This window comes from Lepidochelys kempii, chromosome 1 (assembly GCF_965140265.1).
Source record: "Lepidochelys kempii isolate rLepKem1 chromosome 1, rLepKem1.hap2, whole genome shotgun sequence".
Lineage (NCBI taxonomy): Eukaryota > Metazoa > Chordata > Testudines > Cheloniidae > Lepidochelys > Lepidochelys kempii.
The window spans coordinates 241,094,290-241,119,997 of record NC_133256.1 but is presented as its reverse complement, the minus strand read 5'-3'; the positions used below and the strand labels follow the sequence as shown (position 1 = coordinate 241,119,997).

The 25,708-nt window shown below is 41.5% G+C and overlaps 1 protein-coding gene across 18 annotated transcripts in view; it reads left to right on the top strand.

Moving 5' to 3' along the window:
* The window catches only part of ERC1 (ELKS/RAB6-interacting/CAST family member 1), a 546,952-nt gene that overhangs the window by 288,971 nt on the left and 232,273 nt on the right, over positions 1 to 25,708 (top strand). For all 18 annotated transcript variants that reach the window (XR_012155892.1, XR_012155894.1, XM_073320595.1 and 15 more), the window contains one exon: positions 3,558 to 3,693. Coding sequence is in view for 16 of the 18 variants with exons in the window: in XM_073320595.1 (XP_073176696.1) it covers positions 3,558 to 3,693 (136 nt within the window). In the remaining 2 variants the exon portion in view is untranslated. The remainder of the gene's footprint in view (positions 1 to 3,557; positions 3,694 to 25,708) is intronic.

The window sequence follows — 25,708 nt, the reverse complement described above, 5'->3', positions numbered from 1 at the left end:
GTCAGGTGAGCTATTAACCTTCTACATTGAAAGAACAAAGTCATTTCAAAATCAACACAACTCTTCATTGCAATTGCAGAGCGAATGAATGGGCTTACAGTGTCGTCCCAAAGAATCTCTTCATGGATCATGGCCAGTATCAGGGTATGCTACAACCTGGCTAAGATACCTGCCCTCATGCTGATGGCACACTCTATGAGGGCACAGGCATCTTTGGCAGCATTCCTGGTGCAAGTTCCCATTCAAGACCATCTGCAGGGCAGCGACATGGTCTTTGATCCACATCTTTACATTGCACTGTGGCGTTACACAGCAGGCCAGCCATGATGACAGATTTGGCAGAGCAGTGCTGCAATCTGCGATCCACTGAACTCTGACCTCTCCTCCTAGGAGATTCTTGGGAGTCGTCTCTTTGGAATCAACATGAGGAAGCACTCGAAGATTATCTACCTTCTCATAACTATTGCTTCAGCAAGTTCCTTAAGTATCCTAGGATAAATTTCATCAGGCCCTATCAACTTGAAGACATCTAACTCATCTAAGTATTCTTTAACTTGTTCTTTCCCTGTTTTGTCTTGCGTTCCTTCCTCTTGTTGTTAATATTAATTTTCTTGAGTATCTGGTGACAATTAACCTTTTTAGTGAAGACTGAAACAAAATAGGCATTAACCACCTCAGCCTGTTTGATGTCATCAGTTATTAGCTCTCCCCCCACACTAAGTAGAAGACCTACACTTTCCTTCATCTTACTCTTGCTCCGAATGTATTTAAAGAACTTCTTATTAGATTTTATGTCCCTCTTAAACATAACTCATTTTGCGCCTTAGCCTTTCTGATTTCGTCCCTATATGGTTGTGCTGTTTGTTTGTCCTCCTCATTAGCAAGTGGTCTGTGTTTTCACTTTTTGTAGGATTCCTTTTTGATTTTCAGATCATTAAGGAGTTCCTGATGGAGCCATTCCTTTTGCTGTTTTTTCTATCTTTCCTTCAGATTGGAATAGTTGGCAGTTGCGCGTTTAATAATTTTATAGCTTAGATTTTCTTCCCACAGGATCTTACTGTGGGGAGAAAGTTCTCTGAGTTTGCTGAAGACTGCTTTTTTAATGTCCATTGTCCTTATTCTGCTTATGATCATCTGCGCTTCTGTTGGCGGGGTAAGAGTCAACGTGCATTTCATGTGAGCAGTGAAAGAGGCTGCGTCACGTCCCCCACACCTTCCCAATTACTTCTTCACTTTTTCAAGTTATAGATTCCTTTGCCCAAGGCACATGTGACCTGTTTTGTTTTGTTTTTACAATAGTTGAACCATTACAGCCAAGTTCACTATAAATCCCTATCTCATTCAAGGTCTTCACTAGAGCCACATGATTTTTTTCCATCAAAGATACAGTAGGATTGCCCTAGGCTGCACTTTTTGCAGGTTCCATAATTCTGGCTTGGATCAAGTGGTTTAAGGCATGGGAGTTGCATGGGCTCTCTCTAAATCTGCCTTTAGGAAGTACTTATGTTTGCCTTAGATTTTCTGGCTGACTGCTTCTTCAACATTCAGATGATCCTTTACATACACTATGGGAGCCAATTCATTAGCAAGTCTTGCTTTTTGGCTCAGATCCTGGGCAGCAAACGTCATGTCAAAAGTTCATTTAATCAGCTTGCTTTTCAGGAAAGACCTTTTTAATGGAGAGGATTTGGACTTTGCAAAAGATAATCTATTTTTTATTTTAATCAGTGGTGTGCCTTTATTTCTGTAGTTCAGAGTGCACCAGAAAATAGTGATAACAAGGAATATTTTTCTAATGGATAAATTTAGTTTCATCAGATTCATCAAATCAAATCCATATACCTTAATATAGGAATTGAATTAGAATACCCATGTGAAACTGTGTGTGTTGGGATTATTTAACTATATTTTCTATAAATTAACTCTACTTTCTATCTTTATTTAACAGTACATAAATAACTCTGTGTTGTACAAGCTCAGTTCAGTGCTGACAAAGTATTTCAGAAAACTAATGTAATCTCTGAGCAAATCAGCTTTCAGAGTGGACTCAGTGCCCATTACCATGATGCAGCACTAGCCTAGAGCAGTTTATCAATTATGCTATTTGTGTACATGTAGTATCCCAAGTAGAATCAGCTGTAGTTTTTTGGAAAGGGCACTTACAGGTACACCAATGATTCTTTAACGTAATAAGCAAAGGACTTTCGCTTCCAAATTCCTCAAGACACCTCATCTTGGTCATCTTCCTCGATTGAGAAGAGCTAGAAGAGACTGTCTCTGGAGGCCATCAGCACTGTTCTTTTCTCTGTGATGAGAGTCTCTGCAAAGCAACACCACTGGAGTTTGCTCTCTATGCAGTTACTCCAGCCCTAACTGTCTCAGGGAGCAAAAACCATAGCCTAGGAATTGAACCCAAATTCTTTGTATGGCACTGCAGAGCCCTGACCAGTTATAAATCAGTTAATTTGTGTATTCTGCAAAGAGGTAATCTCTTTGCTGTGAGCTCTGAAGGAAATATCAAAGCAGCCAAAGTTGTTTGCAATCTATTCTAAATGTCTTTCTGAGATGCCTTCAGAAGAAACATTCTTCTCCTTCTGTGTGTGTCATGTTCCAAAAAGGAAGCTAGTTTATGATTTTTTTCTAAACATTAAATTAAAGAGTTCTCTATGCTAGTTGTATGATATTTGGGGGGAAAGCTTGGGACCAAAGAATCTGCCTTTTATTCCAGAGTCCAAACTTCAGATGTAATTATGGAGAAAAAGGCTGAGGAAGCAAAGCTGCTCTGTTTTATTTTGATTGGACCAAAAGTTTAGACTTAAGTTTTCTGTGGTCAGGAGACAGAGATTAAAGGGTCTGTAATTAGGTTCCATACTCCATGTGTCTTAATGCCCAGAAAGGCCAAACCCCTGCTGCGGGCAATGGTAATTGCCAGAACCATCAAGAATAATTCACAGATGCAAGTGAAAAAGGAAATTATGCACACTTTCTTGTCTCTGTAACAGTGGGGTGGGGAATATACCACAAAATATCTGGTAAACAAGTAGAATTTGAGGTTGGAGAAAATAGTTTTACTGCTTGAAGCAGATGGCCCGGACCTTGCAGATGTTCCTCTATGTTTGAGTTGTGGGGATTTTTTTAATTACTCTTCCTCCCCCATTCCCTTGAATAAAGTACAATTGTGTACCCAAGGTAATATGGGTTTCTATATATGTGTATAATACACTGTGACGAGTTGCCAGAGAGCAGGTATGTCTTTGATCAACAACTCTTACAGATGTAGCAGTTTGAAGTTTTAGATTAATGGGGTGATGCAGTCTGAGATTACTCCAGGAACTTCCAGTTACTTCTTTTAATAGTGGTGCGTAAAACAAAGTGTTCTTTAAATGGAGTTTACAATTGAGTGTGGGTTGGAAGCTGGAGTGTTTGTGGGCTCCTGCAAGATGAGTGAGAATGTTTCTGGGCTTTCCACCATTCTTCGGTCCAGGTCACACAACAGCCAGGACTGACTGAGAACATATTCTGGATTGTGCTCTGAGTATTTGTTTTTCACTTCACAGGCAAGTCAAAGACCAAAATAAGAAGGTAGCAAACCTGAAGCACAAAGAGCAAGTGGAAAAAAAAAAGAGTGCACAGATGCTAGAAGAGGCCAGACGGAGGGAGGACAATCTCAATGACAGTTCCCAACAGCTTCAGGTAGCATAAAAATCTGAATTGAGAGGATATGGCTGATAACCAGTCTTCTCTCCTTTGTATTCGTGTGCACTTTTTCTCTCATCTTCCCCCCGCACCTGCTGCCTTGCTTTTCAACATGTTGCATAATAAAGGAATTGGTTTGTGTTTAAAAGAGGCGTTTTATTCCACAGCACTGTGGATAGCTGCCTCTGGCTTCTGCTTCTGCAGTTTAATTCATTTTTATGGTAAGTAAACAGGGATTCAATTGAAATGTAAAGTGGGTCGCTGGAATGGTTTTATCAAATGGGTATTAAGATTGGGATGTTGATTTCTGCATCATAGCTACTTCTAAGAACTTTTCTTTAGTTGCTTTGGGGTATTTTCCAAAAGGATTGAACCTTATTTTGCTGGATTTTCTTCATAAAATAAAGGATGAAAGACACGACAGCATCAGTAAGTATACTTGTAGCAATGGAAATGTATTGTGGGTCATGTGAAGGATCACATGTTTTTTGTGATTACCAAGAGCTTCCAGTTGGCACCGAATCTTTCTCCACTCCTCATCAATTCCAGATGTACCCACTCGTCTACTACATATTTTCCTCTACCCATTAAACTGTCAACGCACTGCTTTATCACCACCTATAAAGTCATCAGCCTCCCACAAAATGGTACAGACAAAATAAAGTTGGCAATTTGAAAGCAAGAGCAACGTTTCTCCGTTCACCGAACTTAGATACCAACATCAGAAGTATTGTCAAACAGTGAATAATCAAGTGCTGTAATGTCACTCTTATAACTGCTACAGTGGAGTAAGGGTAGAGGATGAAGAGAGTTGTTCAAAAAACTTTCAAGTAAAATTGCTTTAGTATAGCAAAATGCAGCTTTTAAAAAATAATTTTCTTTTCCTTTCCCCATTGTAAGTATAACGTGGAAGTAGTCTGCCTTTTAAGTCGTATTCTAAAAGTTATGATTTCTAACTCTCTGTAGAGCAATCCTTTCTGTAAACATTTTGCTTGACTTTGCACAATTGGTCTAATCTTGACCAGGGGTATCTCATTATTCTCAGGTATTTGATATCATTCAACTAATAAAGACATAGGACATAATCCTAATTGTTCATTAGGAGATGAGTTCCCCAGTTAATTTAAATTAAGTTTTTTGCTCTATTCTCTGGGAGTCTGGTGGGGTGATTTCAACCCTTTCAGTACTTCAGAGAGAACTACAGAGACATGGGTCTGTCTCTGTGTACAACATTCTCAGCTGTGCCATCTTGTGGGTTTTCCATCAATGCCAGTCGTGTACAGAAAGTGCGCTCAAAGAGTTAACTTCCAAGTGCATGTAGTGATCTCATGACTAGACTTTTTAAAAGCCTTGGATATGGGAATTATACAGCTGCTAATGCATTCTGCGGGTACAGTGCTACAGAAATCCACAAGGCCCTAGGTATATGACAGCGTATGTTTGGAATACACAATCCTCTTTGTATTTGCAGTCTCTTAAACATTTTCCTTGAAGTGTTTTTTTTGTTTAGTTAGGTTTTTGAACTATGCTTATGTAAATATTTTAATTCTGAAAATGTGTGTATTTGACATCTGAGTTAATAATTTAGTAGATGGTGGTACTTATCAAGTTGTGCCATCCTAGGTAGGTTATCATTTCTGTAGTGCAATGGTTCCAGATTTCAAAAGTGCACTCTTTTTTCTCACTTTGTTCTTCCTTTTCATCACTATTTCCCTCCCATGCAAATGAAGCATATGGGGAAAGGTAGACTGAAATTTGTCCTTTTATTCTAGCTCATAGCTCCTTATGTACATGTTAAAGATGTTGGCTTATTCCTAGAAGTGATACGTTATACAATGTTGTCTGTAAAGCTACACAGTTCTGGACAGAAAATGGCATTCTGCTCACTGATGTGACACTTGATTTTTGTGCAGAATATTTTCGTCTGAAAATTCACCAACAAATTGTAATATGCTTGGTAATTGCCACACAAAGCGATTCACATACCTGTTACTTAGATTATTATGGATTTGTGCAGTATTAGGGGGAAGAGCTGTCCGGAGACAAGCTTTTGTTCAGAAATCAAGCATCAGGTCAAGGAAAAGTGTAATTTCTTTCCAGAATTGTCTAAAGAGTGTATAGCTATCCTTTTACAGAAAACTGGTTTGTCACTCATACTTTATATAGTCAGATGTGGCCTTGTAGATGTGGACTGGGACTCAGGAGACCTGGGTTTTGTTTCTGTCTCAGCCACTGGCCTGCTGGGCAGCCATGGTCAAGTTACATCACCTTCCTGTGGCCTCACTTTCCCCACTTTCTTAAGTGCTTTGAGATCTTCTGATGAAAAGTGCTATATAAGAGCTAGGTGGTGTTATGATTCCTTACTGTACTTATGGATCATTTATGCAGTAGAGGTGTCATGGAACACTTTATTTCTAAAAATATGTACAAATATGAATTAGCATATTTTTAGTATGAAAACTTACAGATTTAAAATTTGAATTGCAAATAAGTAACCAGCTGAAATCTATGAATTAGAATCTAGGAATAAGTAACCAGTTTTCTCTAATAAGGAAGGAAATTAAATGAATTGGATGACCTTTTTACTCTATTGCTATTATTTGAAAGGTTGGCTTTTCAATATTGATTTGAATTCCTATAATAGCACCAAAACAACTGAATAAAGAAAGAAACAAAACCTGAGATGGGGAATGCCACAGTATATAATTTTCTGGCATATTGTCTACTCCTTGTGATGATCCAGCCCTTTCATTTTGAGACAGATGACTGCGAGAACTTCTTGTACTGTACATCTTGCCAATGACTCTTGTAGCGTGTTATATTCTGCTTAATCAGGCATAAATAAATTTCAGATAAAAATATGCGTTGGCAGAAGCATGTGAGAACTCAGGATTGGCATGGCATGAGCTGATGCACAAATCAGACTTTAAGATATGTACAGAAGTCTGAAAAGCATTAGCTTTGCTTGGTTATGATCAGTGTCATTCTCACTTTAATGACTATAACCTCTCCACACCCAAAGCCTTAAAAAATGCACATTGCGGTGAAGTTATAAAATTTGATTGCTTATTTGACAAGGACAAAGGAGTCTTTTCCAGCTTGTGCGGGGTTCTTTTTGGTTTTTTTGCTATGATAGGTTGGTTGGTTTGAGAGTTTGTTGGGGTTTTGGGGGGGGAGGGGGGAGGTGATGTGGCTTTTTCAGGGTTTCTTTGTAATGGTCCCCAGCAATTAGCTATTCTAAATGTGTAAATTGCAGCACTCATGAAGGTCAATTGGATTAAGCAGAGGTAAGAAGTTTCATGAAAACCAGTCCCTGTGTTACCAGTGTGGAAGAAAACAAGTCTTCACTCTGCGTTTGTTAGAAACAAGTCAGAGACAGTTTATTACAAGCAATTGCAAGGGAAGACTGTGGTCGGACTGGGGGTCCCCTGACCTTAGGCAGATCTTCCCCCTACAAGCAGTGTTAGACAAGTATTTATACTTTCCGTTACATACATCAACGGCTACCGTTACATACATCAACGGCTAACAGTTATCCTTTGTTTATGCAAATTCCTTCCAGATGCTACCTTATCTCAAGGTTTCTGCTTACATCAGCATTCCATCTTTAAAACTAAAAGCAAGGATGAAAACAGCATCTCTTACAACTCTCGCGTTATTAGGGTTAGGGTTTCCTTTCGCTCTATCCTTAAATTGACTAAGACTCTACCCCCAGATCCTCCTTTTTCTCTTTTTCTGCTTCCACACCGGTATGCCAGCTTCCTGTCACCTGGATGTCAGCATATCATTTGGGTGAGCTAATTTATAGAGAGCCTCTCCCCATTCACAAAGGGCAAAGTGAACGTTTTCATTCGGAGATGGAAAAGGGTTTTAGATGTAAATAAAAATATCAGACTAAAGTAAAATATAGAGTGTTTAATGACAAGGGGTAGGTCCAATAAAACCCTTTCCTTTAGGATTGCTCTTTGCTTGCAGCTTGTCTCTCTAGGACTTCAGCATTTTGGTTTCCTGGAAGTAGAATCTGCCAAATACCACATTTCAGTTCCTTAGACATGGAAGCCTGTCTTTTCTTTAGTCTCTCAGGAACACTGTTTGCTAATTGATTAAAAAAATTAAATCTGGGGGGAAATATATATATTTTATATGCAAACATTGTTGGGTTTGGGGTCAGGACACGCAAGCACCAATTTCAGATAATTTTGGTCTTGGTGGGTTTGGTTGGAATTAATAATAAGACATTATGAAATGCTTAAAAATATGATATCGTATTCCTAAACTGGCCATCTGCAATCTAGCCGAATAAACATGCTTTCAAGCACATATTCTGCTCCTCCTGTCTCTGTCCCTAACAGGCCTGTGGTTTCTTTCTTCCTGAGTCCAGTAACAAAGTATTCGTTTATAGAGAGAGCTCTGATGATGGAAATTTGGCATTTTGGGGAGCGCGGGTGGGGAGAGTGTGGGGGGAGGGGAGTCACCGGAAGAATGGAAACCATAACATCTCAATTCTGGTGAACTGGATAAACAGGTTTCTAAATTTGTTCCTCCCTTCTGGGCTCCCTTAAAACCACAGTTCTCCAGAGATCTGAGAGGTTAACGAGTGCCTGGTCTATAACTGGATGATAAAATAGGCTTCTGGTCCTAAGCAGAAAAGGGCAACATAAAAACTTTTGCTTCAAGGAACTGACAAATCAGCACAGACGCATTGGAAAACATCTGGACTCATGAGAGATGCCATCTTGTCTTGGAAAGGTGACATTTGGTGAAGTTTCATGAAATATTGAGTGGATATTCAAGAGCAGGGTCTGTTGGAGTTTTCAGGCAGAAGTAGGAGGATGCTGTCACTGTTCCAGTTCTAGCATCATCTTTGTTGCCTCCAGTGACTGTGGCTAAGCACCTGTGTATTGAAGTAACATCTAGCATAATAGGTTTCACAGTGGTAGCCGTGTTATTCTATATCAGCAAAAACAACGAGGGGTCCTTGTGGCACCTTAGAGACTAACATACTTATTTGGACATAAGTTTTCGTGAGCTAAAACCCACCTCATCAGATGCATGGAGTGAAAAATACAGTAAATAGTGTATATAATGTTACCGCACATGAAAAGATGGGAGTAGCCTTACCAAGTGTGGGGGGGGAAGGGGGTCAGTGCTAACAAGGCCAATTCAAACAGCGTGGAAATGGCCTATTCTCAACAGTTGACAAGAAGGAGTGAACATCAACAGAGGGAAGTTTGTAATGCTAAAGAGGCCAATTCAATCAAGGTGGACGTCGCCCATTCCCAACAGTTGACAAGAAGGTGTGAGTAACAACGGAGGGAAAATTACTTTTTGTAGTGCTGTAATATATATACTGCTTACTGAATTTTTCACTCCATACATCCAGCTTAATGAGTATATTGCTCCCTCTATACATTTATATTTGTATAACTCCTGTATGATAACTTGAGCATTAGGGAAAGAATATATTCCTAAAAGAATTTTCAGTCTAAGCAGTTGTGCAGTTTTTGTTTGTTTTAATAGCCCTTGTACAGCAAATAGTAGGTCAGTAGCCACTTGACTGGGACCGAAGCAGATCTAGGGGAAATTGGTGGATGGCAGTTCAATCAGGATAAAGTTGTCAAGTTTGTTACTTCAGATTCAGTAATTTTAAGTATTATCATGAGGCCAAGTAATATATATGTGTGTAATGAATTCCATCAACTCAAGGATCTGAGAGCCAAAGTGGAATACATCTAGTCTTGAATTTCTAAAGTGAAAATTTAAATCCCAACTCTCAGTGATTTTTAAGGAATTTGTGAGGGAGAGTGGTAGAGCTTGTTGCCCCTATTCCTTTGAATAGGTAGCCCTAATCACACCAGTTAAAGAATGCAATGTCTTCTTTCAGGAATAGTTAGAGAAAGATAATCCTTCCTCATTTATCAATTAATTTACCTTTGGACGACATGGGTCTAGTTGTGGTGTTTACAGGGCACCAGAGCGTTATGCTAGAGGAGACTGAATAGTTGAGTACTGTTTTGTGAGGGAAGCAAAAATTTATTGTAAGAATGCTGGTTCTCTCCAGCAAGTTAGGTCACTTTATAGACAGGTGCTGGGAAGGAAGCTAATTACTTAGATGTTGCTATCAAGGTGCAAGGAAATGCAGGATAGGAGTCAAGGAAGGAATATTTAGGGTACAAAGTACCATAGAAAGCTGAAACTCAATACAGAAGTATTACTAGATACACACTTATGATCAGTCAGATAGAGAACTAGTGTGTTCCCATGCATGGACAAGAAGACTTCAGAGAAGAAGAGTGAACGTTCATTAGGAACTTTTTGGGTTAGTGAAGTCTTGCACTGCTGGAAGGGGCTCAGTCTAAACTTTAAGCATGCCAGATTGCTACCAGTGAATACAGAGGTTTGGGGAATAATTTAAAACTAATAATTTAAAATTATTAATAAAACTAATAATTTAAAAAGCCATCAGATGCAGAGGGCAGTTCAGGCTGGACAGGAATACTAATATGGCTGTAGATGTGATGAGGAACAAAAGAATTTAACTTGTTTCCAGTCCAAAGGCAGTTGAGGATCAAGTGGTTCAGATTTCAGTTGAATGAACCTATTAACAATAGCTGTACTGTAATCAGAAAGACATTTATGCATTTCATTCATTAAATGAAAGCTTGAATACAATGCTGGAATGTTTGACTTGTCAAGGAGACCAGAATAATTGGTGTCATCAAGATGTGAACTAATTTTAAAAAATAAATTAACTAGGGAGAGGGGAAAGAGTTGCATTTATAAACAAGGAAGACCATCATTTCATGGGTAAAATCTGTTTAGTCATAAATCACAGGTGCTAGACACACAAAAACTAAAAGTATTTTTTTACTTGGATTAGAATGATAAGGAGCATGATGTGTCAAAAGAGATGAAAAGTTTTAAAATATCCTGGAATAGTAAAATTGGAGGATTTGTAACTGCTGTAATTAACTGAATGGCATGTTGAGACATGGATTGTTAAAGCAAAATTATTGATATCATAAACAACTGCTTTTTGAGCAGTTTGTTTTAGAGCCTCATAGAGCAAGGTGGAGTTAATTTTGGTGGTGCATGTTGGAGTTCCACTGGGTAACAGTGAATACTGCACAGTTGTTAGATTTCATATTCACTAAAGGAGGAGTCTCCATTTTGGAAACGCAAGTGCAGTAAGTCACCAGGACTGGATGTTTTTCATCTAAAAGGAAAAGTGCAGAATAGTGGCAATACTGATGAAGCTTTTAGACCAATGTTTTATGGAATCCCTTCCATTCTGTTTTGGACTCCCTTTTAACTTTTTTAAAATCTCCTTCAACATGAAAACCAACACGTTTAGTTTCAATCCAGGGAGAACTATTAAAATACTTGAAACTAACCACTCTAGCCATTTTTGGAATGATTTAACTTAGAAAATATAACTTTTTTGACTCTTAAAAAATCAGCTTTTTGAGGATACCATAATGCAAATGTCTAGCTTTCAAATATTAAAACTTGTAGTGTACTTACTGTTTAATGGTATATAGTACAGAGGTTGGTTTGAAGAAATTTTGTTCAAAAATAAAATTTAAGATTTCCTTGCAAACTGACTATGCTTAGTCAGCTTTGAAAGCAAATCGGTAGTGCATCAAAATCATCAGTTAACTGGTTATGCATCAGAGAATTGGATATAAGTCTGCAGTGGAGAAAGGATGATACAGCACCAGATGTTGTACAAATGTAATCTCTACAGCAGGTTTAGTCTCCATCAACAACTGCAGTGAACTGCAAAGAATTTAATGTTCTGTAGACGTATCGATCTACTCTAGTAGATTGTAATTTCTAGTACAGAATACCCAATTACAATAGACACAGATCAGTGTTTTATGTTCACAGGTGCATTGCGAAAAATTAGCTCCTGCTTTTGCCATGCTCAAGCTTTCTGCCTGCAGGAGAGGAAGATCACTAACTCCTTTGCCAGTGGCCTATTGAAAAGCAGTAGATTATGTCCTTTTGGCTGCCTATCTCACTGTGAGGGATTGTTCATCTGTTGGGAATACAAAATGTATTGGAAATTGTTTCGGTGCCTTATTCCACATAGCACTTGGCGCATTGTTGTTTAAGCTTTTCAGCCTGAGAACTGAACATATTATTTCAAAAGGTTCCATCAGTACTTAGAGTCTCAGTCTCTGCCCTGTTCTGCTTCTTTTTCACTGCTCAGGTAGTGCAAAGGGAGTATTGTAAATGTGTAGCACCAAAAAAAATGGCTGCAGAGTGAAATTATTCATTGGACTAGTTGAGAACTAGTGCACAGTACCAAAAATTAGTATAAAGTGAAATATCAGATTGTTTTCATTTTGGATCTACGCTATAGACTTTGGCTCCAAGAAACTTAACATTCGACATTGGAAATGATGGACTCATAAGCTTTGATTTAAAAACAAAAGTTTCTGCCATTTTTCCTGCAGAAAGAGCACAAAATATAACTTGGTCTCAAGGAAGATCGTAAGGGGTGCCAACATGTCACCTCAGGCAAATCAAGGATGGGGTGGGGGACACATCTGGAGGTCCACAGGAAAGGAGGGAATCTTCCCAAGCCCTTTGTTCTTACCTAATCCACCTTACTTGTGAACCTACTGGTGCTTGTCCATTTACCTAAGGAGGCTTCTGAGTGCAACTCTTCCAACCCTCCCCAACTCAAAATGCTTCCTTAAGTCTCATTTACATTTTTCAGTGTATCTTAATAGGAGCTGAATTAAGGCACATTGGATGCCTTGCTTAAGAAGTGCAACCCTAACTCTGCCATTTCCTGGTTTTCTAACATTTGAGGGTTTTTTTAAAAACTAACTTTATTGTAATGCACATATTGAGTAGTTCGTGAAATATGACAGAAATATTATCTCCAGGCTTTTTGTCTGATAAATGTGTAAAAAGTCTGAGTATTTTTATTGTTGTTAATGTTTTGACATGCAATATTACAGATAATGAGGGTAAGCAAAAATTTTACACTTTTTAATGAAGAATGCTTTCCCAGGATCATAAAATAATGGTTATTTCTCATAAATACATGTATGAATGGTTTGGGTGTATTATTAAAGAGCGCAGGTGTAGATTTTGCCTTCCTCTGAAGTATAGAAGGTATTACCTAATAACAGACTAGACAGACCTGTTGTCTGATTTGATAAGGCAGTTATATAAAAGTAGGATCTGTCACTTCTAGGTGACTGGTGTTTATGGTATTAACTAGGTTGTTACAGGATTGCCTCCTGTTTTATTAGACCTAGAAGATGGTGCTCTAGAGAGAGGGTCTGTTGCTATAACATTTACAAAGTCTAAGCTTGAGAGAACAGACTTGACATTTAGAAAGGGTAAGTGGATCCCTGACCGATGCTTATGCATCTGCTCCATTTGCTTTTACTCTGTAATTTGCTTAATAACAGGTTTAAATGCTATTTATATTTATAAAATATAAATATAAATATTTAGCATGTGCTGGGGAGACCAATTCACCTTGTGGAGTATCCTTAAAAAGCGTAATACTTAGGTACTTAATTCTGCCTTTTGGAATTGTGTAAAAACATTCTGCAGTATTTAAAACTCTTCCTGGAGTAATTTTGTGGGGGGTAAACCCTGCTTATTCCAGAAATAGGCAGCATCTCAAGTATCCCAGTACTTGATAACTGTACGCTGAGATTTTTATTAGGAGAAAGCCATTAAGAACCTTGACACCTTTTGACAGATGAAATAGGGCTCTCTGTGTCTTAGTATTGCTCTCTGATCAGTCAGAACTATTATTCTCTAGACACTCCCTCTGTTCTTAAACTTGACTGTAAAAGTGATAGTTGTTTGGGGAAGATGAGACCAGCTAGATGCACTCTGCTGTCTAGTTGGCAAGGAAATGCATTGGTGCCCGTTATAACAGGCAAGAGATTAAACACTGTGAAGATAATACTGCTGACTCTGCCAACAATCTCAACCACTAGTTATTCCTTGCAAGTGTGTGGGTTTTTTTAAGATTAGTATCTTAGTTCAAAACCCTTTGTTGAAAACTCAGAGAGATTAATGTGACTGTTGACAACATACTGTGACTGCTGTGAGAGAATTCTCCTGAGAATAGAAAACATTAAGGGCTAGGTTTAAGCAAAACAATAGAAATACTTTAAGGGAAAACCAGCTCTTTACATTTTGGTGTTTTGTTTCATGGGCTCAAAAGATGGTAATAAATTTGCATTTTACCATCTTCTGTTTTTTCTCTTTTTTTAAACCTTATTTCATTTGCTGTTTTGAAACCTCTCCCTGACTAGTCCCTTCTGGAGAATAAAAATATCCATTCTTCTGCCATGAATTCAGTATTTACTCTAAAGCTTTTAGCATTATTGGTTTGCCCGTGGTAATAAACCTAAACATTCCCTTTGTTGTGCTTTTACATTCTTTCTGTGCCTTGCTTATCAAGCTTTCCACACCGCTCCCCACAACTTCATTTTGTCCTTTTTTCAGAAATAATCCTATTCTACATCTTACCAGTGCTTTTCCTTTGTCACATGTTTGTTTTTATTAATATACAGTTAGTGTGGATTTCATAAATTACATTGTACATAGATTTTTTTTTACTGATGTGTTGAAGTATGCCAGATTGCAATTGGTGAATCTGATATGTTTTTCTGTAATGCTTAGGAAAAATTACTTGAATAGTGATCTGTGTTAGTGATTGGTCTAAAGCTGGTATTGTTTTTTATGAAGAAATTAATTGTGTAAAAATAGAACTGAAATCTGCATGTGTCTGTGATGGATATTTATTTGGAGATAAAGCTGCTAGTTGGTAGTTCCAGAGAAGGAGATATGTGGGTGGACTATAAGGTTGAGAAGGGGCACTATTGGGTATTCAGTAACATAACTGATTATTTCCTTGCTTATTAAACTTTATGTAGGCTATGTAGTCTAGCACCCCGTGTTCAAAATTATCAAAGCCTTTTGTGCGATTAAATATCTGTTTTCATAGCTCACATGGATTATTATCCAGTCTGTCCCACTGCAAAGACCGTTTGTCTTCCAAACCCCCTAATACACCCAGCTATGCTGCCATCCTTCCATTATGACTTTTCTGTAGAATCAGTTACTCACCTACCCCACTCCCCCATCATGACACCCTTCTGTACACAGCCTGAATTGTCCCAGTGTCTCTTCCATCCCCAGAGTAGCTCTCCCCTGGGTTGGTGAATGTTTTGAGAATTGAGACTGTTGGTGCATGGAGACAACAGGCTCTGAGTAGGGAGCTTAGGAGAGCAGGGTTGTGCATGCTCACAGTTCTGTATGAGGACATGGTGTGTGATAGCACTGTCTTCCATTTGTGCCCATCCCATCTCAAGCCCTACATCTCCCCTCATCAAATTCCTCATAAATCCTCACACAGCTATCATTCCCTAAACAAGGCCTTCTGAGTCCTGAGGTGGTGATATCTCATTGGAATGTTGAAATCTGATGGGGACCTGGAGGGTTATCATCTTTCAATGAAGCCTTTTCTGTAGAAGTTTGTCAGATTACCATACTTCCCAGAAGTGGAGTCAGAAATCTTGTCCTAAGAAAAAAATCACTTGACCAAAAAGGTCCGAATCTAAGATAATTCCTTAAAGAAATGGGATTCTAGATTTTTAAGAAAACTTCTAACCAAGAGGAAGAAATTTGTTAAATGTATATCTTACAGTAATGTTTTCATTGTGCATTTATTCAATATCACCTTTCAAAAGAAAAGGTAGGAAACATTTTTTAAAAATGAATATTGGTATTAGGTAAATACCAGATAAATTTTCCTGTATTCTCAAGTGATCTCTCCATCTTAGCTTCAGCCATTTTCAGTTCCAAAAGATTGTAATTCCAGCACATGGAGCAGGTGCTCTCAATGTCTTAGGGAAAAATATTAATATATAAATAAAAGTTTTCTTTTAAAAGAAAGTTTTGATTTAATGCTCAAATTGGCTATATATGGTAATGTCCTGTGTAATTTTACCATGGTCCAAAGCATATGCACTAAAAGAAAAAAAAACAAGGAAATGTAAGGTCTCTCTCACACACACACACACTGTATCTTTCTCGCTCTCTCTCATATGGGGGCACTCATGTCCTTTTCAAAATAGATGGTGTTATTTGAAGAATCCCTTAGAGAAAGTTCTCATGGATTCATCCAGATGGAACAACCTATTTTTCTCAATCTAGCACTTTAGTTGGGGATGGATGAATGACCCTTATACTTAGCTGTGGGTGTGCATCCCAGCCTGTAAACAACCCTGCTAGCTCTTTTGTTCTTCTGGAGGCAGGAAGTATTTTACCCAACTTTTCAGGACCGAGATCAACCAAGATCCTCCTCCAATAACAGACGATGTAAATTTGCCACGTAAAAAATATAATATATTCTTCGTCAAGTGATTTTGCGTATATATGCTACTCTTCATGTCTGTGGGCCCACCGTATGGCCATCAGAAACTTTTTCCTCAGCAGTACCCATTGAGCAGCCGAATTCCCCCACTACCATGCACCACTGCATGAAGGTATAAAAGGCCGAGCTGCCCCTTGCCCACCTTAATTCCTTCTTACCTCCCTCGATGGTCATTCAAACCCTGTTTAATATCAGAACAGTTTTCTCAGCTTTTGTGTATAATAGCATATATAATATAGTTAGTCTGGTGATTAGTACAGTTAATAAGTTTTAGTTCTTCAAGTGCTTGTTCATGTCAATTCCAATCAGGTGTGTACGTGCATGGTAGGCGGAAGATTTTTCCCTAGCAGCATCTGTCAGGTTGGCCTGGGCGCCCCCTGGAGTCACATGGCAGTGAATAAAGAGCCCTGCTGACCTGCACCCCCTCAGTTCCTTCTTACCGCCAGTGATGGTTAGCTGGAACTTCCCTATGCTCTTGTCTCGACAAGCGCATTTAGCAGTGTTCTTATATTGTTCTCCATTAGATCTCCATTGTTCTTTAATAGCTAGTAGTTCATTAGTGTTAGATAAGTTTCCTTTGGGGGTAATCCCCTCCTACGCTCCTGACGCTGGGGCATGCGGGGTCTCCAGGCTTCAAAACCTGTGGCAAGTGTATGCCCAGAAGCGATCCTCAACCTCGTGAGAAGGCCATCAGGAGGATGGCTTAGGAGAAGGCCATCAGAAGGATCATTGTGCCATTTGTAAGACCTTTCGGCCCAGGACTTCAAAAGATAGAGAGCAGCGCCTGAAAGTCCTGTTGATGGAGGCAGCACTCCGCCCCCAGCCCAACCCTGGGTTGACAGACCCTGCGCCAAGTACCTCCTCCTCGGTGTGGAGCGTTCTGACACCGTCAGCACGGGCACTGGTGCCGGGTAATGATAAGGACTCATGGCACTGTCCCAGCTTCACTGGGCACTGTCCCAGAAGAAGAGGTCGGAGAGGGGTTGCTCTCTCCCTTATAGACCTAAGTAGCCTGCCACTGTTAGACCCAAGTCAGCCACACTAGTGCTGCTCCACCAGTGACGGTCACGCCAACTCCTGCCCATGTAGAGGGGTGATTGAGTCCGATCCCCGCTTGCTTGCCGAGACCAAGCCTTGAGCTGCACCTCCCTTCGACACCGGAGGCGTTTGAGGCATCCCAAGAACTGCGTCACCTCACAACACTGTTCTCTCCTCCCAGACAGGATAAGTCACTGGCACCGGTCGCTCCCCAGGCTCCTTCAAGGGGAAAGCCCGCTATGATGGCCCACCGATCTCAGACCCCACTGCGCCACTCCCCAGCATCGGAGCACACCCAATCATGACGATCCCTGAGCCCTTGACACAAAAGCACGGTGCCTAGAAATACCGCTCCCCCATGGTCATCATTTTCAGACACCTCGGAGTCAGAGTCAGGCTCCTATCGGTCTCAAAGGAGTAGGAGCGGATGGTCCACATCAACTCAGGGCAGTATCCTTACCTGGCACAGCAGTGGACCACCTCAGCAGGTCATTTCAAGTCCACGAGTGGTCCCTTCACCCGGACGTCGCATTTTCAATCTTCCAGAGATGGGGCTTTCCCCAGATAGACCTATTTGCCATGTGGCACAACAGGAAGTACCAGCAGTTCCGATCCTTGCAGAATCACAGCCCAGGCTCCAGAGCAGATGCATTCCTCCTTCCATGGGGAGGCCATCTCCTTTACGCCCATACTGCTCATTCACAAGGTGGTACTCAAGATCCAGAGGGGACAAGCTCAGGTCATATTGATAGTACCAACCTGGCCCCATCAGTACTGGTACACATCTCTCCTAGACATGTCTGTGAAAGCCCCGTCACCCTTTCACTCCTCCCAGACCTTCTGATGCAAGATCATGGTCATCTTCAACATCATGTCACTTCACCTCGCGGCATGGAAGCTCCATGATTGAACCCGATGGAGCTTTTCTGTTCAGATCAGATTCGACTAGTCCTCCTTGGCAGCAGGAAACCCTCTGCTAGAGCCACCTACCTTGCCAAGTGGAAGAGATTTTCAATCTGGTCGGCGCAGCACCATTCATGCCCGACACTAGCCTCAGTGTCGCTCATTCTGGACTACCTCCTCCATCTGAAGCAGCAGGGGCTTTTGTTGTCCTCAATAAGAGTGCACTTAGCCACAATATTGGCCTTCCATCTGGGTGCAGGGGGCCGCTTGGTGTTTGCTAACCCTGTGGTAAGCCGATTTTTAAAAAGGCTCGACAGGCTGTACCCGAGCGTCCGTCAGCTGGTCCCTACCTGGGACCTCAACCTGGTCCTCTCTAGACTCATGGGACCACCCTTTGAACTGTTGGCAACATGCTCCCTGCTCTACCTCTCTTATAAGGTGGCGTTCCTGGTAGTGATAACCTTGGGCAGGAGGGTGTCTGAGCTCAAGGCCTTAACATCGGAGCCTCCTTACACATCAACCAGGACATCTTCCTCCCAGTATTCTACCCTAAGCTGCACTCCACCGGCAAGGAGCAGAGACTTCACTCTCTGGATGTCCACAGGGTGCTAGCCTTTTACATGGAGAGAGCAAAGCCATTCAGAAAATCGCTCCAGTTATTCATGGCAGTGGCGGACAGACTGAAAGGTCAGCCAGTGTCATCACAACGCATTTCGTCGTGGATCATGTCCTGCATTCGTGAGTGCTAAAACCTGGCGGGGGTTCCCGCACCCCAAATCACTGCGCACTCTACCAGGGCGCAGGCTTCATCAACAGCATTCCTGGCACATATGCAGAGCAGCGACGTGGTCCTCCATTGACACTTTCACCACGCACTATGCGATTTCCCAGCAGGTCAGAGATGATGCGGCCTTCAGACGAGCAGTGCTCCAATCAGTGGAAGACTCCGACCCCACCTCCTGAATTTAGGCTTATGAGTCACCTGATTGGAATTGAACAAGCACTCAAAAAAGAAAAAACAGTTACTCACCTTCTCGTAACTGTTGTTCTTTGAAATGTGTTGTTCATGTCCATTCCAATACCCACTCTCTAACCCCTCTGTCTGAGTAACCGGCAAGAAGGAACTGAGGCGGTGGTGGGTCAGCAGGGCTCTATACTGAGCACCATGAAGGCACAACTCCAGGGGGCGCCCAGGCCAACCTGACCGATGCTGCTACGGAAAAATCTTCCAGCTACCATGCATGTGCACGCACACACCTGATTGGAATGGACATGAACAACACATCTCGAAGAACAATAGTTACGAGAAGGTGAGTAACCATTTTTTCTTTAAACAACTTTTTTTCAGACTTCTTGTTTTGCCCATTTTTAGAGGTTTCTGTTTGTGGTACTGAGGCATGTCCCAGTCACCAGGGTTCAAGCCATGTACTCAAGGTCTGTGTCAGTGAGCGACCTGCACAATAGCTGTCTGAAGTGCTTGAGTGAAGCACATATAAAAGACCAGTGCTAGATTTGCAGGGTCAGGACTAGAATCAAGAAGGATAGGGAGGCTAGGCTGAAATGGCTGCTGCTGGTCACCCTGGCCAGGGGAAGATCTCCATCCTCTCAGTCTGGTAAGAGAGGTGAGAAGGAGTTAAATAGAGTGCACATGAAACCTAAGTAGTACTTCTCCAAATCTGTGCCACCATTGGCTTCAGTGCCACCAAGAGCACCATTGAACCCAATGCTGGCAGTGGCACTGTTATCATCTTTGGTACCGCAACGGGATACCATCTCAGTATTGACTACCCTGGAGGCATTTGCAGTGGCAAAAAATCTGCTCTACTCTTAGTGCTGGCATCTTCATCACTATAGGAGTCAGATCCCTCAGCACCACAGGGTCCTAGAGTCTGGGCTCCAGCCTGAGCCTGGAATTCTACACAGCAATGAAACAGCCTTGCAGCCTGAGCTATGGGCCAGCTGTGGATTTTTCTTGTCTGTGTAGACATACCTAGTGTCCTCATCTAGAAGGGCAGAGTCTGGTACCAGGTCTAATACTGAGCATCAAGAACAGGTCCTAAAGCTAGAACAGCAGCCAGTAAAAGAGTTTTTAGCCCCTCCAGTCTTGGCTTCCTCTTCATCCTCTGCAGATTAAGCGGTTTCATCTGGGACAACTTCACCCCTTTCTGATGATTTAAAAGTTGATCAGGAATAGTTAACAAGAGTGTCTGCAGACATGGGCATGCAAGTCAAGGACATCAGGAAGTCCTCACATCACCTGGTTGACAGCTTATCTGAGGGTTCCTCCAGGGTGGCTCTGCCAGTTAATGAGGCAGTAGTAGAGCCTATAAAGGCTCTATGGCAGACCCTATCTTCATTGCCTCCCAACTCAAAAAGGGCAGAAAGAAAATACTATGTACTCTCCAAGGTATTGAGTATCTTTATTATACTCACCCACCACCAGGACAGCAGCTAATGAGAGAGCAACATGGGAACCAGGCTGCCACCTCCAAATCAAAAGATGCTGAGAAGCTGGATTTATTTGTTAGGAAGATTTATTTGATGGAGGTTTGCAACTGTGTATCGTTAACCAACAGGCTCTGCTGGGTTGGTACGATATTGATGTTTGGGGTTCCATGGAGAAGTTCAGAGAGCTGCTTCAGAGAACTTGAGGCAGGGAGTTCTCTTCCCTGGGCAATGAGGGCAGACTAGTCGTGACAACATCACTGCAAGTGGGGCTTGATTCAGCAGCTAGAACCAGGGCTTCCATGGTTGCCACGTTCAGATCATCCTGGTTGTAGCCTTCCCTAAGAAGTCCAGAATACTATCCAGGACTTGCTGATTGAGGTTCCTTCTCTATTCTTGGGCCAGACAGAAATCAAGCTCTTCCTAAGAACTCTAGAGCCACCTGGGAGTTCTTAGGCTTGTACAAACCTGCCCCAGTCAGAAAGCACTATCAGTCCCAGAAGATGCACCAATATTCTCCTCTACCTCCTTGACAGGACCTTTCAAAAAAGAGATCCAAGGGTTATATGTGTAGGCCTCCCCCTCCTGCTATTTTGACTTCAGCTCTGTGCCTTTGACAACACCTGGGAAATACATATTAGTCATTTTGATGTGCTGGTTGAGCTTACCATACCAGTCTCCATGTCTCCAGACCCAAACGTCCTCACCTTCGCAAGCTATCTGTCCCACCTCCACAGTGCTTGGTCCCAAATTACTTCAAACCAATGGGTTTTGAGCACTGTGGAGGTGGGACATACTCTCCAGTTTGCTTCTGCCCCTCCTTCTCACTCTCCCTTCCCATCCTCCTTCGGGACCTCTCTCACAAGGAGCTCCTCATCTAAGAGGAGCAATCTCTTCTTTGGTTGGGAGCCATAGAACAGTCTCCTCATAGTCTAAGAGGGAAGGAGTTTTATTCCTGCTGTTTCCTAATCCCAACAGCAAAGGAGCGGGGCAGAGGGGTCTCAGACCAATCTTAGATGTGTGTCAACTCAATAGGTTCTTGAAAAAGGTAAAGGTCTGGATGGTCACCCTAGCTTGTTGTTCTCTCTCTGGAGACTGGTATGCTGCCCTCGACTTAAGGGATGCCTACTTCCATGTGGCATTCAGTCAAGCTCACAGGAAATACCTCCAATTTCAGGTAAATCAAAATCAGCCTGTCATCAGTTTCTGGAGTCTTTACTTAAGTTACGGCAGTAGTAGCTGCATTCCTCCGAAGATTGGGAGTTGAGGTTTACCCCTGTCTGGACAACTGACTTGTTCCAGTCCAAACTGGAAGCACAGAGCACTGTTGTCCTGATCCATTCAATTGTTGAATTTCTTGGAACTATAACACAGAAAAATACTCTCCTCTCCCTGGTCCAGAAGATAGGGTTTATAAGTGCTATACTGGACTCATTTCAAACCAGGATCTTTCTTCCGGACTCCAGGTTCTAGGCAATGTGATCAATTGTTATATGTTTGAACTCTCACCTGGTCACAACAGCACAAAACTGTTAGAGGCTTTTGGGACATGTGACCTCTTGCACCTATGTGATCCAAGACACAAGACTACTCTGGCTGGCTGGCTGGCATCAGTCTACTCGCCAAATCACGATCAGCTAGACTTGGTGGTGGGAGTGCCCTCCCATGTCCACACCTCCCCAGGTTGGTGGACAAATCCAGCCAGTGTATGTATAGATATTCCATTTGCCCACCTGCAGCTGATGCTCACACTAATGACAGATGCGTCTGCTCTAGGATGGGGAGCCCACCTGGGTTCTCTACAGACTCAGGGTCTATGGCTTCAGAAGACTTAGACTTACATATCAATGTCAGAGAACTGAACGCTGTCAGACTGCTGTACTGAGTAGTTCTGTTGCAGGTCAGGGGAAGCAGCCTGTTAGTCCTCACAAGACAACGTGGTGGCAATGTTATATCTCAACAAGCAGCAGGGAGCCTGTTCTTCTCCACTCTGTCAAGAGAAGACTCTACTCTGGAAGCGCTGCCAACTCAATAGATCTAGAAGCATTTTGCCTGCTGGGGGTACAAAATGATCTAGCAGATCACCTGAGCAAATCGTTTGAGTCCCACCAGTGGTCTCTTCGTCCAGATGTGGCCAGATACATCTTCCAGCAGTGGGGTTTCCCCAAGGAGACCTGTTTGCAACAAAGTCCAACAGAAATTGTTGGCAGTTCCGTTCCCTATGGGGTCACATGACAGATGTGTTTTTACTGTCATGATCAGGCTGACTCCTCTGTCCTTTTCCACCAATCCTGCTCATTCACACAGCATTATTGAAGATAAGACAGTACCACGCCAGAGTCATACTTATAGCCCCACCATAGGCCCATCAACACTGGTTGTCAACTCTCCTGGCACTGTCAGTGAAACCTCCAGTTTCACATCCCCTAGACTTGGACCTAATTTCCCAAGATCGTGGTCCCTTCATTTAACTGCAAGGATGCGCCATGGCTGGATATTAGAGAGCAGTCTTGCTCAAAAGAGGTTCAAGAGATCCTGCTAAATAGAAGAGGGCCTTCCACAAGAGCTAATTACCTCTCTAAATTGAGACATTTTTCCATGTGATCTCGCTAGTATGGGGTGTCTCTGTCCATTCTTCAGTTCAACATATCCTGGACTACTTATCGTAGCTGAAACACCAAGAGTTGGTTGGTCGTTCAGTCAGAGTACATCTGACAGCTGTTTCAACATTCCTCCCTAAAGTGGACAATCACTTTTTCCTCCAATGACATGTTCATAAGGTTTTTGAAAGGCTTAGTCAAATTATACCCTCAAGTACAATATTCTGTTCCCCTGTGGGATCTGAACTTAGTATCATCAAGTCTTATGGGTTCCCCGTTTGAACCACTGGCTACCTGCTCTCTGCTGCATATATCAATGAAGGTGGCATTTTTGGTGGCCATTATCTCAGTCACAAGAATAGGGGAGCTGCATTCCTCAATGTTTGGGCCTCCACATACAAACTTTTTTAAGGACAAGGTTTACCTGTGTCCTTATCCAAAGTTCATCCCAAAGATGGTGCCATCTTTCCACATCAATCAGCCAGTTTATTTTCCCGTATCCTACCAAAGCCATATTCAAGCAGGGAAGAAGAGCATTTGCAAACCTTGGATGTCAGAAGAGTTCTAGCATTCTACCTGGACAGAACCAGGCACTTCCGTAAATCCTCCTAGCTGTTTGTAGCAGTGGCAGACAGAATAAAAGGACAATTATTCTCTACTCAGAGAATTTCTTCCTGGAATGCCTCCTGTATACACATGTGCTATGATCTGGCTAATGTCACTCCGCCTAGCAGAGTTGCAGCTCATTTGACAAGGTTGCAATTGGCCTCATTAGCTTTTCTGGCACACATTCCAGTTGTGGACATTTGTAGAGCAGCAATGTGGTCCTCAGTCCACGCATTTTCCTCCCGCTACGCTGTGGCTCAAGACTGCAGTGACAATGCTAGAGTTGGACAAGTTGTTCTCCAGTCTTTATTGAAGTAGGCTATGATCACATCTCCTGTTCTTATGGCTTGTGAGTCACCAAGAATGGAATGCACATGAGCAATCACTCGAAGAAGAAAAAACAATTACTAAACTATTCAGTAACTGTTGTTCCTCAAGATGTGTTGCACATGTCCATTCCAGAACCTACCTTCTTTGCCCTCTACATGGGAACTCTGGCAAGAAGGAACTGAAGGAGTCTAGGGGTATCTCTGTCCTTTGTATCTGCACGCAGAGGCATATAGCAGCAAGGGGACCCTCAAATGTCCCACTGAGTACCGCTGAGAGAAAAAGTATCTGATGTCCTTGCTCTAGGCACACAAATCCCAAACTGGAATGGACATGTGTAACACATCTTGAAGAGCAGCGGTTTCTGAATTGGTTAGTAACTCTTTTATTCAAATTATCCAAATTCCTCTTATCCAAAAATTCTATTTAACTGAATCCACAATGTGTCTCCATGTTGTCCTATGTTAGTTAAAATCACTTTAATTTATCTGAACTCCCCGTTATCCAAAACTTTCAGATATCCCTCAGACCATTTGGATCAACGGGAGTGTACGATCACGTGAGGCGGAAAATAAACATTTTTCTTTCTCCTCTTAATCCAGTCCACCTAAGTGTAGTGCAGAAAGGGAATGTTTTCAGAATTACAAGAGATTTTCTTTTGTCCATACTGATGTAATCTTGATAGCCCAGGTGAAGACATCTACATACATTTACATAATCTGGTGGTCATACAGCTGAAAATGTCTTTAAAAGAAACTTTCTCTCCAAATAGTCCGGGAAATTCACCATGAATGACCAAAAAGAAAACCTTCTTAGTGTCTTCTGTTGGTCCTGTCCATCTTCTGGGTCATTTTCAGGACTTTTCATTATTCTAATATCTAAAAATCCAATTTTTAACTCTGCCTTCTCAGTGTTGTGCTCAGGTCCACAGTTCATATACAGGTTGGTATTCTGCATGAGTAAATCAACTGAGCAATGCAGCACCTATAAATCATTCGTTTTCTTCCTGAACAATTGGTTCTAATTTATTTGAGATTCTAATATTGCCTCCAAAGCAGGCAGCCGTGGCATTGAAGATCAGGAACATCTTTGAGTTCTATATCAAGAACAATAGATGGACCTTGGTGTCAGACATAAACTGCCAGGGAAGAGCTAGAGACCTGATCCAAAGCCCATTCAAGTTAATGGAAAGATGCTCATTGACTTGAATGGGCTTTGGATCAGCGCCTGAGAAAACAAATCTTAACTAAAATGTTATCAGAACCCTTTCAGTTATGGAGAAGCAGGATTTCTCTACCAAAGCAATGCAAGAAACTCACAATCTAATTATCGTATATTATTGTATCCCATCTTGTTTAATTAATGTAAATGTCTGCCTATCATTTTTGAAGAAAAAGCTATTTCATCTTATAATTATGCTCATGGTTACTAAACTATTGACCAGAGGCATGATACCTAGTTATTATGTAGTAAACCAAACCAAAAAAAGTCTTGATACTGTTTGATCTAATGTTCATTATTTTACACACGATGTATGACGGTATACATGTATGTGGTTTTTATTTTTAGAATCAAATGCATCTCTTGTCATGACTTCAGTTTTTAATAGTTGATCTGTGCACTGACTGAAAAAAGAGTTGAGAGAAGAAAGGACATCTTTTACTGTTTA